We start from the raw sequence: 16,414 nt of genomic DNA, 5'->3' as shown, positions 1-16,414 counted from the left end.
TAGTGGTTTAACTTGCTTTCCAATACTAATTTTAGGTCAGATTTAAATTTAAACATTATCAATGACTTACTAACATTTTGGCATTATTTTGTTAATAATTATATTTTGCAATCATTAAATTTTAAGGATCACAAAGCATTTGTCTCATAACTGTGGAGTGTATTGGACTCTGTAGAGGTATAGAGCAGATAGGTGATGCGGTAGGTGGAGTGTCAGATCTGGAGTCAGGAAGACCTGAGTTCAAATGTGGCCTCAGACAACTTACTTGTCTGGCCTTGGGCATGTCACTTAACCTCATCGGCTGTGTCCTCATCGGTAAAAATGAGCTGGAGAAGGAAATGACTGTGCCAGTATCTTTGCCAAGAAAACAACAGTTGAGGTTGTGAAGGGTCAGACATGACTGAAATGACTAAACAATAACATTATGCTTCATTTCACACCTAGAAACCACCATCTCCCTGCCTAGAGGTTTCTGGAGTCGTCATTGTTTACTGAATAATCAGAATGTTAAAGATTTTCATTGTTTTGTTTTCATTGTGATCATGGTATAAATTGTTCCCCTAGTACCAATGATTTCACTCTTCATCTTTATACCATTTGGCCACCTTTCTCTGAAATTTTCATATTATTTTTTACTGCATAGTAATATGGGGTTACTTTCATATACCATTGTTAGTGTGATAGAAATAGTTTTGAACTTGGAGTCATAGAACCTCATTTCAAATCCCAGCTCTGCTGTTTTCTTCTGGGGATTTGTACATGGAACGTAACCTCTTCCTGGAGCTCAGTTTTCTCGTCTGTAAATTTAAAGTATTGGAGAAGACTTCCAGGGTCCCTTCCAACTCCAAATCCATGATCCTGTGTAAATAATGTAATCTCTATGTTTTAGATGAAGCCACTGAGCTTAGGACTTTCCAAGTGTCTCCTGGGACTTTAGCCCATTGTCTTGAGTCTTCATGTCTAACGCACTGTCTGCCTCCTCATGGTGGTATTACCTTATTTTCACAAAATCTAGATAAGTCAGTGCAACAAACCAAAAACAATCTACACTATATGGTGACCTTTTTGCTTCAATACAAGTTTTAATGAACTAATAGACTTTAAATTTTCAGTAAAATTCAAGTCTGTATTATTTCCTTGTTCTAAAAGAGACATGGAAAATTAGCAAAAGTCCACATCCTCATCCTTTTCCCAGTTGACAATAATCTCCTTCTTATGCTGTACATTCCCTGTTATTTCTAGTCAAACTGAGATATGTTTTACACTTTGCACCTTTTCTCTTGTGGTGACCCATTCCTGAAATGTATTCTCTTCCTTCAGGGTTAACTCCAGATGTTAACTCTTCCATGATGTCTTTCTGTATTCCTCTAGCTGAAATCTTTCTTAAATTTCTTATATTTTAGTTAGACCAAACCTTTGTACTGAACATCTTAGCCCTTGTATTATGATTATTTCTGTGCCTCTCCAGTAAAATTATTTATTATTGATATTTGCTATGCTTTTACTTGTTTCCTTTAATAACTATTAATCAAAACAATTGAACATAGAAAAAAGAGGGCAAACTCTTGCCCCAACTCCCTGCCTTTAATAAGGCAGAGCAAAAAGAATTAACAAACAACAAAATAAGCAAATCAGATACTTTTATTCTGTGTCCTATTCCAGACTTCACTAAAACTTGCTCTGATTTCATTCTTTCTTCAAGGTAACAGGATTTAGAAAATATAAGATCACAGAATTACATATTTTTGATGTGAAAAGAGCGTTAAGAATTAGCTAATCCAAATCCCTCATTTGATGACTTACCCAAGATGACAAGGTAGCAAATAACCAAACTCAGATTTAAATCTAGATTCTCTGACTTTCAAATCCAGTGCTCTTTCCACTATACCACATGGCTAAAAATTTTTTGAAAGTTAATGCAGTTGTGAAATTCTTTTCTTTTTAAAAATACTCTTGTGTTTTGTGTTTAGATAGCTCTGGTTCTTCTGTTTTTACTTTGCACCACTTCATATAGATATTAATGTGTGTGTGTTTCATTTTTATGACCTTACAATATTCTGTTTTCTGGTTCTTGAACATGTAGGTTGACTTGGATATGTGGTATTAGAAACATAATAGTTATGAATAATTATATACCGACACTCCATTTTGCCTTTTAGTGGTATTTTTTAAGTGACAAAGACCTAACAGCCTAAAGTTATGATCATTTTTTTTAACTTGTTGCATATTATTATACTGTTGTCCAAAATGTTTGCATCAGTTTGCAGTTTCACCAGCAGTTTATTACAATGCCTGTTTCCTCATTAGCAGTTTTAAGGTAGTATTTTAAAGTTGTCTTGAGAGGAATATCTTCGCATGTTATTAATAGTTTGTATTTAGGTCTTTGACCATTGTTTCATTGTTCTTATAGGTATACTTCGGAGTCCACTTAATAGTTCATAAATTTCTTGAAGGTATAGACTGTATTGTTTCATCTTCATTCCTGTTAGGCTGTTTACCATAGTTCTTTGGACAGAATAGTCACTTAAACATTGTTGAATGAAATTTTTTTATCTTACATTATAGAATCAACAGACCTAGAAACCTTTGAGTAACTTACCCGAAGTCAGTCATCTAGTTAGTAAATCACCTTTTAAAGGTGATTTTTAAAGACTAGAAGTCAGGAATTCCATTTTGCAGTTCATATTACCTAATGCACTGTTACAGATTAAAAGCTCATTAAGATAGGTTTTGGAAATAGAATCAATTGGTCTGGGTCAGGTATGGGAAACCTGTGTCCTTGAGGCCACATGTGGCCTTCTAGGTCTTTGAGTGCAACCTTTTCACTGAGTCCATGTTTTACAGGACAGATCCTTTTATTAAGGGGATTTGTTCTGTGAAGTTTGGATTCAGTACCAGGGGCTGCATTTAAGGACCTGGAAGGCCACATGTGGCCCTCAGGCATCAGGCTCCCAATCTCTGGTCTGGGCAATTGACTGGATGGAAGGATGTAGGAAGGGCATCTATTTTATGTAGCTCGAGGTGGTTTCCTTTTAAGGTAACCATTCTCAGGATTTTATTGGTCTGGAATAAAAATAGCATAAAAAATTAAGATTTCAGATTCCTAAGGCCTGGCAGAGTTTTTACTGCCCTCCAGGGTATCTTTTTGATCCAACATTGTAAACCTAAGGCATGCAGAGAGGGAGAGAAGCAATGTCTATTTTTAGTAACTATATTCTTTTAATTCTTTATTACAAGAACTGTTCTTTTGCTTGTATTATATGTTCTACAAGTATTTGCACTTCAAGTAGAACTTGAATCTCCAGTCTGGTTAGCGTTAGTACTGGCCCAGAATAGAGGGTAAGGATGAGAGAAGAATCAGGGTTATGAAACTGAATACTTGAGAAGATGGTAGGCCCTTGAAAAGAAATGGGAAAACATGGAGGAAGAACTAGTTTATGGGAGCAGATGATGAGTTCTATTTTGAAAGTCATGATCATCATTGCTGCAAACATAGGGGTGTATGTATACATTTGTACAGATACACATATAGATGTACATACATGTATAGTGTGTTTGTATATCATTTTACCACCACAACAGTCCTGGCAAGTGGGTGTTATTATCCCCATTTTCCAAGTAAGGAAACTTAGAGGAGTTAAGTGACTTACCCAAGGATCCACAGCTAATAAGTGCCTAAAATGGGGTTCAGACACAGATCTTTCTGATTTTAAGTCCAACTTTATCCACTTTGTCAGTTGGCATTGCTAAACTGGAGTTCACATAGATTAGAGCTTCCCCTGTAATGTGAAAACCATATATGATTGTTAACCTACAAGAGCAGATGATAACAAAAGAGAGGAGATTCTAAGCCAAAACCTTGGGGCATACATTTACTTGGCAGAATAGTGACAAATCATGAATCAAGAAGAGACTAAGAAAGATTGGAGGAGAACCTAGAGAGAAAACAGTGTCTATAGAAGCTAAAGAAGGAAAGAGCATCTAAGGAAAACACTGGATCATGGAGCAAAAGCTAGAAGAAACCCCAGAAGCAATCATTTTTCAACATCCTCATTTTATAGGTGAGGAAACTGAAGCCTAGAGCACTTAAAAGACTTGTTCAAAGTGATACAGGCAGTATGCATCAGATATGGGCTGTGAAACCAGGTCTTCTAATTCACGAACCAGTTTTCTTTACGTTGTAGCGCAAGGTTCTGGGAAAGCTCTTAGAAGATTATGGGAAAATGGCAGCATTAGGGTGTAGAGGAGCTCAGATCCCTTACCAGTACCCCAGTAAAGCAATGAAATGCACTGAAAAGTAAAGAAAACCAAAGAGAATTCAGCTATAAGCTCCTTCTTCTAGAACTTGTTATCTCACAGAATAGGAGTGCTTGAGATGAAAAGTATAGAAACAGAGAGGGAGGAAGGCATTCCAGGCATGAGACTCACCTTCTTCTTATCCTCACACATTCTCATGCCAAGAGAAACAACATAGTGTAGAAACAGGTTGGTATAGGGAGACAGGAGATGGGATTTTTAGGAGGGAAGTACCAGCAAGAGGGCAGAAGATGAAGAAATAATACAATTCCCACTTCTGATAGCTGCTCCAGGGAAAGCATCAGAAGAGCCCCAGACTCTGAAAACTATATTGAGTCATCTTTCCTGCACAAGATCTCAAATTTGACCAATAGGCAAGTGACCAAGGCAGGAACTATGTAACAGAATTAGACTGCCCCCTTCAACCAAGCCAGTCCTTAGGGAACAAAAGAGGCCACATTTCATGGTGGAAGGGGAGGTGGAGAGAGTTATGATGCTGTGCCCCACCAAAAGAGTGTAGACCCTTACCCTAACATAAAGTCTCATTCAGGAGGTAAGGGTTGGAGAATAAACAGTTTTAGGGCCAAGGAAGCCCAAGAAAAGCCAAGAAAAAGAGAATTAGAACACCTGTAAGCAAAGCCTGAAAGAAAAAAGCTAACATGGAAATTCCAGAAGACTTGATGTAAGATCTTTAAAAGAAAAGAGTTTAAAAATAAAATACGAGAGCTGGAGGAAAGAACTGGAAAAGAAATGAGAGCTACTGAGGCAAGACTTAGAAGAAAGATATCAACTTAGTGCAAGAAATATATAACCTTTCATAATAATCAGAAGGTCAGAAGAACCAAACATAAGGTAATGTTACCTTAATCATAAGTCCAATGTTACAAGATCAGACAGTAGTAATCAAAAGACCAAGTTAGTAAGCATTTCTTCAATACTTACCAAGTGCCAGGTGCTGTGCTAAGCATTGAGGATACAAAGAAAGGATACAAAACAGTCCCTGCTCTCAAATAGCGTACGGTCCAATGGACCAAAGCTCAGTAGAAACTTTGAAACATAAACATGAGAGTCAAGTGTTAAAAGGTAACTACATGTAAGCAGTCAAAAAGAGCTTTATAAGGACGAACTGTTTTTACATTCTAATTGAAGGGCAATGATACAGGTATCTCTTCATGTCTCTAAAGGTCGTAGAAGTCACATATAACAAAACATAGGAGTGGTTTTGTTATGTTTTGATGATTTTAAAATAAGAAAATAAACGGAGAAACTTGTACGGGGGGGGCGGGAAGAAGAGTAGAGGAAATGTGCAAATAGAAGATCCAGGAGATTTGGGACAGGGATACCACTTGAACATCTTTTATCTGAAGTGTCACAGGAGGGTAGAACACAGACTTGCTCCTATAAGGAGCTTGGTTTAGAAATACATTCAGTAAAGAAACAGGAGTGGAAAAGGAAGAAAGGCAGTTCTTAAGGGAAAAAGTCCAAGCTATATACAGTTGTATTTATTTTTAATGCTCCAAATCACTAATAATTCAAGAAATGAAAATCAAAATAACTCTAAGGATGCAATTCACACCCATGAGAATGGCAAAGATGATCCAAAAAAAGGAAATGCTAGAGGGGCTGTGGGAAAATATATGCATTAATACATTGTTGGTGGAGCTATGAGTTGGTAGCCATGTAGGAAAGCAATTTGGACCTTTTGACCCCAACCTAAACTCTGCATTCATTTTGGCTCCTAAAATACCACTACTACACTTATGTGCCAAAGAGATCAAAAAAGAGGAAAATGTCACATGTGAAAAAATATTTGTATCAGCTCTTTTTGTAGAGATAAAGAACTGGAAATTAAGGGGATCCTTATCAATTAGATAGTTATCTATGTACTGAAGCACATAATATCATAAGGAATTTGGAAGAGAAGAACTCATGACCAAACAAGTGATAGAAGTGATAAGAAGGAATCCCAAAAAATTAAATGGGCAATTTTTATTATATAAATTTTTTAAAAGTTTTTTCACAGATGAAAACCAATGAAGTTAAAATTAGAAAGGAAATAGGTAACGGGGAAATAAAATCTGTACTTATCTTTATGATAAAAGTTTCATAGCTATGATCTATAAGAAATTGATTCAGATAGTCATATAATAAAAAGTCATTCCCTAACAGATCTAAACAGGCAATTTTATGAGGAAGAAAGCCAGGCTATCAATAATTATATGAGAAAATGGTCCAAATCCCTAGTAATTAGGGAAACATAAATTTAAACAATTTGAGGTTCTGCCTCATACCGTTAGATTGGCTAAGATGATAAAAGAAGAAAATAATTGTTAAAGAGGCTCTATTAATACAAGTAGACTTATCTACTGTAGATGGAGATACAAATTGGTCCAGTCGTTCTGGAAAGCAGTTTCAAACTATACCCAAAAAGTCACCAGACTTTGCTCACTCTTGAGCCTCCTATAGTCTGTGTTCCAGAAATATTTTTTAGAGTGGAAAATTACCCATAAGTACCAAAAATGTTTATAATAACCTTTTTTCTAGTTGAAAAGAACTGGAAAATAGATGCCCATCTGTTGGGGGGGGGGGAGATGACTGGGAAAATTGTGGTCTTTGAGTGTAATGGGATAAGTAGTTCTATGTAAAATGTGATGAAAGGCAGCATTTTGGAAAAACGTCTAAATATATTTATCAATTGTTGCACAATGAAATGAATAGAACCAGGAAAACTATTTGTAAACAACATCATTGTAAAGACAAGCAATTTTGAAAGACTTAAGAATCCTGATCCATAATGCAATGACTACCAACAATTTCTGAGGAATGGTGTTGCCTGCTTTTTTTGTTTATAGACTAGTGATGAACTCAGGATACAGAATAATACTTACATATTTGGAAACAGACAACAGGCATATTTGTTTTGCTATGAGTATTTGTTACAACGATTCCCTGTCCCCCCTTTTTCAGGAGTGGGTTGGGTTATTTTAGGCATAGGGCGGCAGAAACAAGGAAAGAAAACAAAGATGCGAAAGAGGATTGCTGAAGCACCTTTTAAAAAATACTCAGAAGGTGACAGAAATAAGACAGACAATACAATAGTATGGCTTCAGAGCCTGGCACAAAATAAACACTTAACAAATACTGGTTACCCAAGACTGCCATGGATTAGAAGTCTCCTATACCATGAATGTCTCTCCTGACTTACTACTATTGGCTGCCTTTATTACACAACTTTCCAGGCCATTATGTTTTGTCAATTCAGTTTCTGATTTGTCCTCACCCTCTTTCAGGTTCTATAAGTATCCTCATCATTGTCTTGACATTGTGTTTCCTATAAAATAGTCTGTTGGTAATGTTTTGCAGCCTACTTAGAGCCACCATATTCCTCTCCATTGTCCTTTGAATCCAAAACTTTAATTTTTTTTTTAATAGACTGTGACGTTCCATGACTTGTAGCCATACTGCAACATTCAAAGAAAGTTGTTGAAGAGATACTTCTTTTTTCAGGGAGATAGATGCTTGGGGTCATTAAAAGCATCTAGCACCTTGCCTAAAACAGAGTTCAGTCTGTTCATTATCCTTTTGGAAAGCCTGCCCAGAGTATATATGTGGGTTGTTGTCCCTGTAAATAAATATGGACAGTAGGTGTTCTTAATCTGCTTGATGTCTTCCTGTGTGGATATTTAGGATGTGCTGTTCTTAGTGCTTGTGGATCTCATTTAGATGGCTTAGCAGTGTTCTTGGATTGGGCTGACATCTGAGAGTCACAATATCTATAGGGAACTCTTTGATTGGAACTCTGTGCTGGACACACACCTTTTATAGTCTGCAAGAAAAGCAGACTATAAAATGTGGTGTTTGGAATTTTTTTTTTTTGAGCCTGAACCAGGGAAAATTAATTAATGAGTGGTTGTACTGCATTAAAATACTGTCAGGTAATCAACAAACATTTATTATGCGTCTGCTTTGTGTCCTATTATTTGGCATCCAGAGGGAATAGAAATGACAAGAGAAAGGAACTCAAGGTCCCTGAATAAAAGCCAGGCTGGAGCTATGAAAGGACTAACTTGTCCTAGTTATCACCACCAAAGTGTTTTCTCCAATGCACTGGTTAAGAAACATTATCAGTCCAGTGAAGAGTCAGAACCTCATGAAGAAACTTCATCATATTTATTAAAAATGTGCAGTAAATTATTGAGGAATTGCCAGTTTGTAACCTAGAATATCACTAAATTCAGGGATAACATTTTAAATAGAGCACATTTGACCTTTAGAAGCTATCTTATTATTCATTACCATATTCTTGTTTGGTGCCAAAATAACAGGTTTCTTTTTTCTTTTACCTCTTAAAATCTTAAGCTGACTAAATTTTAAATTCCTTACAAATATTTTGGAAGCTTAAGAAGGACACTGAGATGACAAAGATGATATTCAACATCATAACTTGGTGTCCAGGCCAAATGGCTCCTTTGACTGTTGATTAGTGTGGGTGGTTATGGCAGGACAAAGAAAAGGGGCTGCTCTTTAATGTATTCTTCCTTCTACTCTGTGGTTGCTGCTTCCAAACTTACAAAGAACATAATCATCAGGGAAACATCTCTGCCTTCCTCGGAGTTTTTATTTTTAAGCAGTCTGGTTTTCTTAGTAAAAATATTTTATTTTAGAATATATCTATAAGACATTTTTTACTGCTCATAGGCCTGGAGAAATGTAGATTACCTCATGGCTCTTCAAATTTCCTTTCAATAGAACAGAATAAAGTAACTAGTTGGGCAGGATTGGTATATTTGAGATAGAGGAATAAGGTGGGGGGGGAGGGTGGAAGAATCTTTCCATTGCTTTAAAAAAAAAACAACCCTGCAACAGCCGTTTGTTTACACCCCAGCTTCTGCATTAGTCATAGTACCCTTCTCACATGTTGCCAGCAGACATGGGCTGAAGAACTAACAGCCATTTACAGTTTACAATGGGACTACAAAAAGAGAGAGAGAAAGGTGCTATATAAAGAAGTAGATTTTGTCCCTACATCCTTCAGGCTTTACATATTAAAATTAAAGACTAACCATTGACTTACTGAAGGGTTTTGCTTCTTTTTGTGCTCTGTTATACAGTAAATTTGAAGTTCTGTAGTGCTGGCATTGTTACATACTTCCCAGAGGTAAGGTGATGTGATCAGAGACAATTCTGATTTTTAATGGCCACATATACAATTAAAAATGGAAGCCAGTGAGAAACCAGCAAGCTTGGTTCCATCTTTAATTTAAACAAATTCTTTTAGAGTTCAGGCATAGTGACCCGGCACTGTATCTATATAAATGCTTTTAAGAGCCAAAGGATTTTTATTAATATTCAGAATTGATAGCATATACAATTATTTATTTTAACAAGTTCTGTTTTGAAAATTAAGTTTCCATATTTGTCAGCCTATTTTTAAAATGTGAAGATAGTTTTAAAAAATGTGTAATGAATTAATCATATTTATTTTTGTTTTTCAGACAAAAGTAATGTAAACTGGTTCATCAGTGAGAAAGATCTTGAGGTAAAATAAATTTCTATTAAATATTGTAAATAACATTCAAAGTTTATTTACATGAATCATATTTACTTTCGTAGCTCTAACTGAAGTCAACTTTTTTTACCCTAACAGTAATTGAATTACAGTAAAACCATAGACATTTTTTAGCTTGAAGGGACCCTAAATATTGTACTTTGCTATAATTCCCCTCTAAGTCTCATTTCCTTCCTGTAAATTGCGGGAGATGGACTAAATAATTTCTAAGGACCATTCTAGCTCTAAATCTTACAATCCTCTTTATCTGGCCTAAACCTCTCGCATATGAGTTAAGAAACTTAGGCTCTTTTCCTTACATGTCTTGATTAATGGAATAGAATTCTGTGGTTTTTAGCATATGTATTACTATGGACTGTATATGTGCCTCCATGGCTTGGCACTAATACTTTAACAAGATTGACACAGGAAATAGCTGTTTCATCAGTGGAAGGAAATGGTTAGCCTATATTTAGGGTGTGACAGGTGTTTGTCACTTTCAGATTAATAGCATTCATCTTGTTAGATGGTAGAGTAATTTTATATTTTGATGGAGAAAGATTAAAAGAATACTATTCAGACAGCTATGTAGATTTGAATAAGTCTTTTAAAAACTAGATTTTTACTAAATAATATGAAGAAGAGTGTTAGTCAGGAATTATAAACTCCTCTAGAGTTTTGTGTGATGTCATAAATGTATTTTGCTCACTTTTTAGTTAAAGATATTTGGTTTGGGCTCCTTTAAAATAGGGAAAAAACCCATGGAAGTAGAAGGTTGTCATCAGTGTGAAGGCAATATGAAAAAATCTTCATTAAAAATATTTAAATTTTTTGACAATATTAATTATAAGCATATCTGGCAAATAGAGAGAATTGTTAACAAAGTCCTCAGAGAAAGAAACACATTGACATTTGGGTCAAGAAACTAACAAAATGGGAAAACTAGGCACTTTGCCTAGATCCTGCTGACTGTTAAAAGCCCCTAAAAGAGAAGTTTTGTAGTAGATGTAGAGCAATTTCAGTTGAATTAACAGGAGAGAGCAGCAACAGTGTAAAATTATGAATTAACACCATGAAATGCTCGTTCTTAAAACATTTACTCAACAACTCTCCTTCACCAGCCTCCACACTCAGCAAGAATGTGCAAACTTTCCCAGAAACTCATACGTAATCCCCATGTTAGGATTTGTTCCTGCCATAGGCACTTTGCTAGCACACCCAGCACCCCACAACGAGTAACACTAATTTCTCCCCACAGGTATGGGGAGAAAAGGAAGCATTCTCCTGCCTTGGGCATTTCTTTAAGAAACCCTAGGGTTATCTAGAATGCCATCATTCAATCTTGAATAAAGTGACAGTAGCTAACTCAGTTTAGCCAGAGAAGTAGAAAAGGAGATACACAGGAGGAACTGGAGAGGCCAGTGGACTGGTATGAATGACTACACCAGGCCTGAAGGAAAGGGGACTGAAACCCACCTGGGACCCTAATGTGCTTCCAGAGGCCACTTAGGGCAGGAGCCAAGGCAGTGAAACCTCAATCAGCCAGTGTAGGAAGAAGTTGATTGTGCTTTACAATACAGCCCTGCAGGTATTACACACAACTGCAGGGAGAAGATTCAGAAAGTGAGTGGCAGGAGAAAATATAAGGATAAATTAATGTAAAGACAAATATTTTAAAAGGAAGAAGTTCTATAAACTTAGAACATAAGCAAATAAATCAACAGAAAGTGCTGTAAACTAGAAGAAAGGATGAGTACTAAATGGGCAGGAAGTTCTCTTAACAAATATAAGACAAAAGAATTCCACAGAAGCCTTTGGAATCCCAAGAGAGCATGGAATAACAACAAGAAATTCCAAAATGGTTCAGAAATTAACTCTATAAAAGAAGAACTTAGGAATTAATATTTGTTAGAAGTTGTAGCTATCAGTGCAGAAATAAAAACAGTATATTAGAGGGAAAAATACAAACAACTTTCTCCATGATGAAGTTTTTCCTAGGAAGAGAAAGATTAACAGATTTGGAATATGAACATGCTGAAATTAAGGAAAATATGGCAATAGAGAAGAAAATGACAACTATATTAAAAGAACATATCATATCTGTAAGCTAGGGTCATTTACCTCAGATACAGAATGCCTACAGAAAACTTAAAGTTTCCCTGAAGGATGAGACAAATTTTTTTTAAATACCTTAATGTAGGAAATCATACAAGAAAATTACTCTGAACTTCTGAATATGGAAAACAAAGGGCAAATTGAAAGAATATGTTTCAAACTCCAAGATACATCCAGAATGATTAAATTTAATGGTATCAGTGACAAATTTTGCAAGTGGCCAAGAGAAAGACATCCAAACATAAAAGAAAGGTTAACACAATGATCTAGGTATAAAGATTGATACCATGGACAAACTGGAGGAGCAAGGAATAGTGTATCAGACACATGGAGAAGGGAAGAATTTTTTACTAAAGAAGAGATAGAAAGCATTATGAAATGCAAGGTGGATAATTCTGATTACATTAAACTGAAAAGTTTTTGCACAACCAAGCCCAGTGCAACCAAAATTCGGAGGGATGTAGTAAATTGGGAAAGAATTTTTACAGCTAATCTCGGGGAATAAAGGCCTCATTTCTAGAATATATAGAGAACTGACTCAAATGTATAACTATACAAGTCATTCCCCAATTGATAAATGGTCAAAGGATATGAACAGGCAATTTTCAGAGGAAGAAATTAAAGATATAATCATATGAAAAAATGCTCTAAGTCATTTTTGATTAGAGAGATACAAATCAAAACAACTCTGAAATACCACATCACACCTATAAGATTGGCAAACATGACAAAACAAGAAAATGATAAATGTTGGAGAGGATGTGGGAGAGTTGGAACACTAATTCATTGTCGGTGGAGCTGCGAGCTCATCCAACCATTCTGAGAGCAGTTTGGAACTATGCCCAAAGGGCTACAAAAATGTGCATACCCTTTGACCCAGCAATATCGCTACTAGGACTGTATTCCTCAAGAGATCATAAAAATGGGAAAGGGTCCCACATGTACAGAAATATTTATAGCAGCCCTCTTTGTAGTTGCCAAAAACTGGAAGTCAAGGGGATGCCCATCAATTGGGGAACGGCTGAATAAATTACGGTATGTGAATGTAATGGAGTGCTATTGCGCCATAAGAAATGATGATCAAGAAGACTTCAGGGAGCCCTGGAAGGACTTATATGATCTGATGCTGAATGAAAGGACCAGAACCAGGAGAACTTTGTGCACAGCAGTGACCACAGTGTGCAAGAGTTTTTTTCTGGTAGACTTGGAACTTCGTAATAATGCAAGAACTTTAAAAAAAAAAAATTCCCAATGGTTTTCTAAGGCAGAGTGCCTTCCACACTCAGAGAAAGAACTATGGAATTCATTCACAGAATGTAGCAGATCGTGTGTGTGTGTGTGTGTGTGTGTGTGTGTGTGTGTGTGTATTATGTTTTGATTTGTTATATGATTTCTTCCATTAGGAAAGTATATGTAGGTCCTTTATAGAATTGTATGCCATCTTGGGGAGGGAGAGGGGTGGAGGGGGGTAGGTGTGGGAGGGTAAAAATCTAAGTTTTATGGTAGTGATTGTAGAACATTAAAAAAAAATAAATTAAAAAAAAAAGGTTAACACAAAATTATTCAGCACCTGTTTGAATCTGCAGGATGATGTAGAATCATATATTCCAAAAAGCTCCAACCCTGCAAACCTGAGCATAACACTAATGAAAAAAAAATATGAGACTAACCAAAAAAAAAGGAGTTCAAGTACTAAGGAACCATAGTCAAGATCACAGAAGACCTGGCAGCTTCTATTGTAAATTTAAAATCTTGGAATATTGTATTAAAAAAAGAAAAAGATATGGACTTATAAGCAGAATAACTTATTCTGCAAAGCTTAATATAATCCTACCAGGAAAAAATAGACTAACTCAAATAGCAAAAGAGGTCCAAAAAGCCAATGAGGAGAAGAATGCTTTAAAAAGCAGAATTAACCAGATGGAAAAGGAGGTTCAAAAGCTCACTGAAGGAAAAAAAAGAAAAAGTGCTAGAGTAGTTTGACATTCCTTCTCTAGCTTATTTTTCAGATGAGGAAAATGAGGCAAACATGGTTAAGTGATTTTTCCAGTGCCTCCCAGCTAGTAAGTGTCTCAGGCCAGATTTGAACTCAGGAAGATGAGTCTTCCTGACTCAGGCCTCTAACTACTATCCATTGCCCTATTGCACACACACACACCCTTCCCCACCACCCCCAATAAAATATCTGACTAGTTTCTCTTCCAGCTTTTGCTCAAAGGCCACGCTATTGATGGGTAACCCAAGACCTCCCAAGTCAGCCCATTCTGTTCCACACCTGGACAGCTACAGTATATGAGGCCTTCCTCTGTGTGCCTGCATTAATGACCAGTGTCTTACAATATGATTTCATACTGTGCACAGATTCAGGGAGGTATGACTGGACAACAGTGCAACACAAGAATTCTGGGTGTGTCACTAATTTAAGAACAATATTGATAAAGAAGGGAATATGAGGGTAGTAAACAAGATGTTGAAAGGCTTGAGATCATGCTGTAGAAAGGTCAATTAAACGAATGATTGAAGAGTTAGCTCTCTTCCAGTATGTGAATGGATGTCATGTGAAAGAGGCATTAAACTTTATCTTATCTTCTTGGCCCCAGAGAGTAGAACTAAGCCTAGGTGGGTTTATGCTTAATGTAAGGAAAAGACAAAATTTCTTAATTGGAGTTACATCAAAATAGAATAGGCTAATTTGCATTCCACCAAAACCCTTAGATCTTTTGGAGTAGAATTGTTATCCATGCATCCCATAATATGCAAACGTTGAGCTTTTTTGAATCTTATGCTTTGTTAGTGGAGTGCACAAATGTTGTTCATCTACTTACTTGAGAGGAACAGTGTAAGTTGTAGTCACATTTTCTGTGTTGTCCTAGGATCATTACTTTATATCTTGTTAATTAGTTATCTGTGGACGTTTGAGACTAGAGGTTTTGCTATATCATTTTGGAAGTCGCTGCCATTGTTGCAGTCTTACATTGTAAGATATTATATCTAGCATGGTGGATACATGTAGGCAATTTTTTACTTTCTCCTTCCATTTCAGTTTAATGCCACTTTTATTAGGTGTACAAGACTTTAGGGAAATAAATTTTTACCTGCCTTGTTAGATATATTCATTTTAAGCTGTATTGTTATGACTTTTTTCTATTTTCCTGTCAAGGTAGTGGAATTTTGGTAAACTTAATATTTTTTTTCTCCATACACTGTTTGGATTGCCTTTAATTTTCTAATATAATGGAAAATCCCAGGAAGTATTTTCTTTATTTGAATGGGTTCATATGTCAGACTGCTAAAGATCTTAATAAATAACAAAATTCTTTATTTTCTATTTTTTAGGCTCAAATAAGTAATCAAAGATCATCCAGTAAACGAACCAGATACTATTCAACTGACAAAAATGTCACCTGTAGAAATTGTGAAAAACGTGGTCATTTGTCAAAAAACTGCCCTGTTCCACAGGTAAGTAAAATACCAAATACTTCTTACAAGGATATTATAATCAAAGAACTTGAGAGCTCCTCTGGGCTGACCAGTTATTGCAAGAATCTCTTGTGCAATGTCCCTTTTTTATAAAGGGATATTTTAATGATTCTTTTTTATATAATGAGCTGAAATCTGCATACTTGAAACTTTCAGTAAATAGTTCCAGTTTTGCCCTTAGATATTAAAAAGTTAAGAGTTAGAGCATTAGAATTTATCTAGCCCAGGGGTTCTCAACCAGGCCTTGAACTTGTTTTAAAAATATTTTGATGATTGTTTTTAAAAATAGTTTCCTTTATAATTCTATGTATTTTATTTTATGCATATGAAAATATTATTCTAAGCAGTGACCCAGAAGCTTCACTAGAATCCATGAAAGAAAAAAGATTAATGACTCCTGATTTTAAGTAGTCCAGCCTTGCAAGACTGAGTCCTGCCAACCAGGTCGTACAGTTTTCCTGGCTCCTTGTCCAATATTTATGCCTTTTAACATGAAGCCTTCTCTTTGTGCATGGGAATCTTCTGAATATTATTAAAATGCCCGTCATGTTTCCCTTTAGTTTTCTCTTTAGGCTAAGGAGCCTTAGTAGTGGTGGTGTTGTTGTTTTTAAATAAACATTTATGTAGCGCACACTACGTGCCAGGCCCTGTGCTAAGCATCTTCCAATTATTATCTCATTTGATCCTCACGTAATCCTGGGAGGGAGGTGCTGTTATTATCCTCATTTTACAGCTGAAGAAACTGAGGCAGAGAGAGGTTAGAGGATTTGTCCAGGATTACACAACCACTAAGTGTTCCTGACTCTAGACCCAGAATTCTGTCCACTGCACTTCCTGGCTCCCCTGCTTCTTTCATATAGTATGACTTTCAGCCCACTCACATTCCTAATCATTTTACTGTGGATGATGTAGCCGTGAATTTCCCTGCAAGCTTTGTCTGGCCGCCTTCACCAGACTGGGATTCAGCCAATGGAG

At 36.1% G+C, this 16,414-nt stretch overlaps 1 protein-coding gene across 2 annotated transcripts in view; it reads left to right on the top strand.

The window, feature by feature from the left end:
• Positions 1-16,414, top strand: part of ZCCHC7 (zinc finger CCHC-type containing 7) — a 274,677-nt gene that overhangs the window by 185,735 nt on the left and 72,528 nt on the right. For both annotated transcript variants that reach the window (XM_072596781.1, XM_072596780.1), the window contains exons 3-4: positions 9,792-9,835; positions 15,296-15,418. In XM_072596781.1, the coding sequence (XP_072452882.1) occupies positions 9,792-9,835; positions 15,296-15,418 (167 nt within the window). The remainder of the gene's footprint in view (positions 1-9,791; positions 9,836-15,295; positions 15,419-16,414) is intronic.

Source organism: Notamacropus eugenii, chromosome 3 (genome assembly GCF_028372415.1).
Source record: "Notamacropus eugenii isolate mMacEug1 chromosome 3, mMacEug1.pri_v2, whole genome shotgun sequence".
NCBI lineage: Eukaryota > Metazoa > Chordata > Mammalia > Diprotodontia > Macropodidae > Notamacropus > Notamacropus eugenii.
This window is presented reverse-complemented; position numbering and strand designations above follow the sequence as displayed.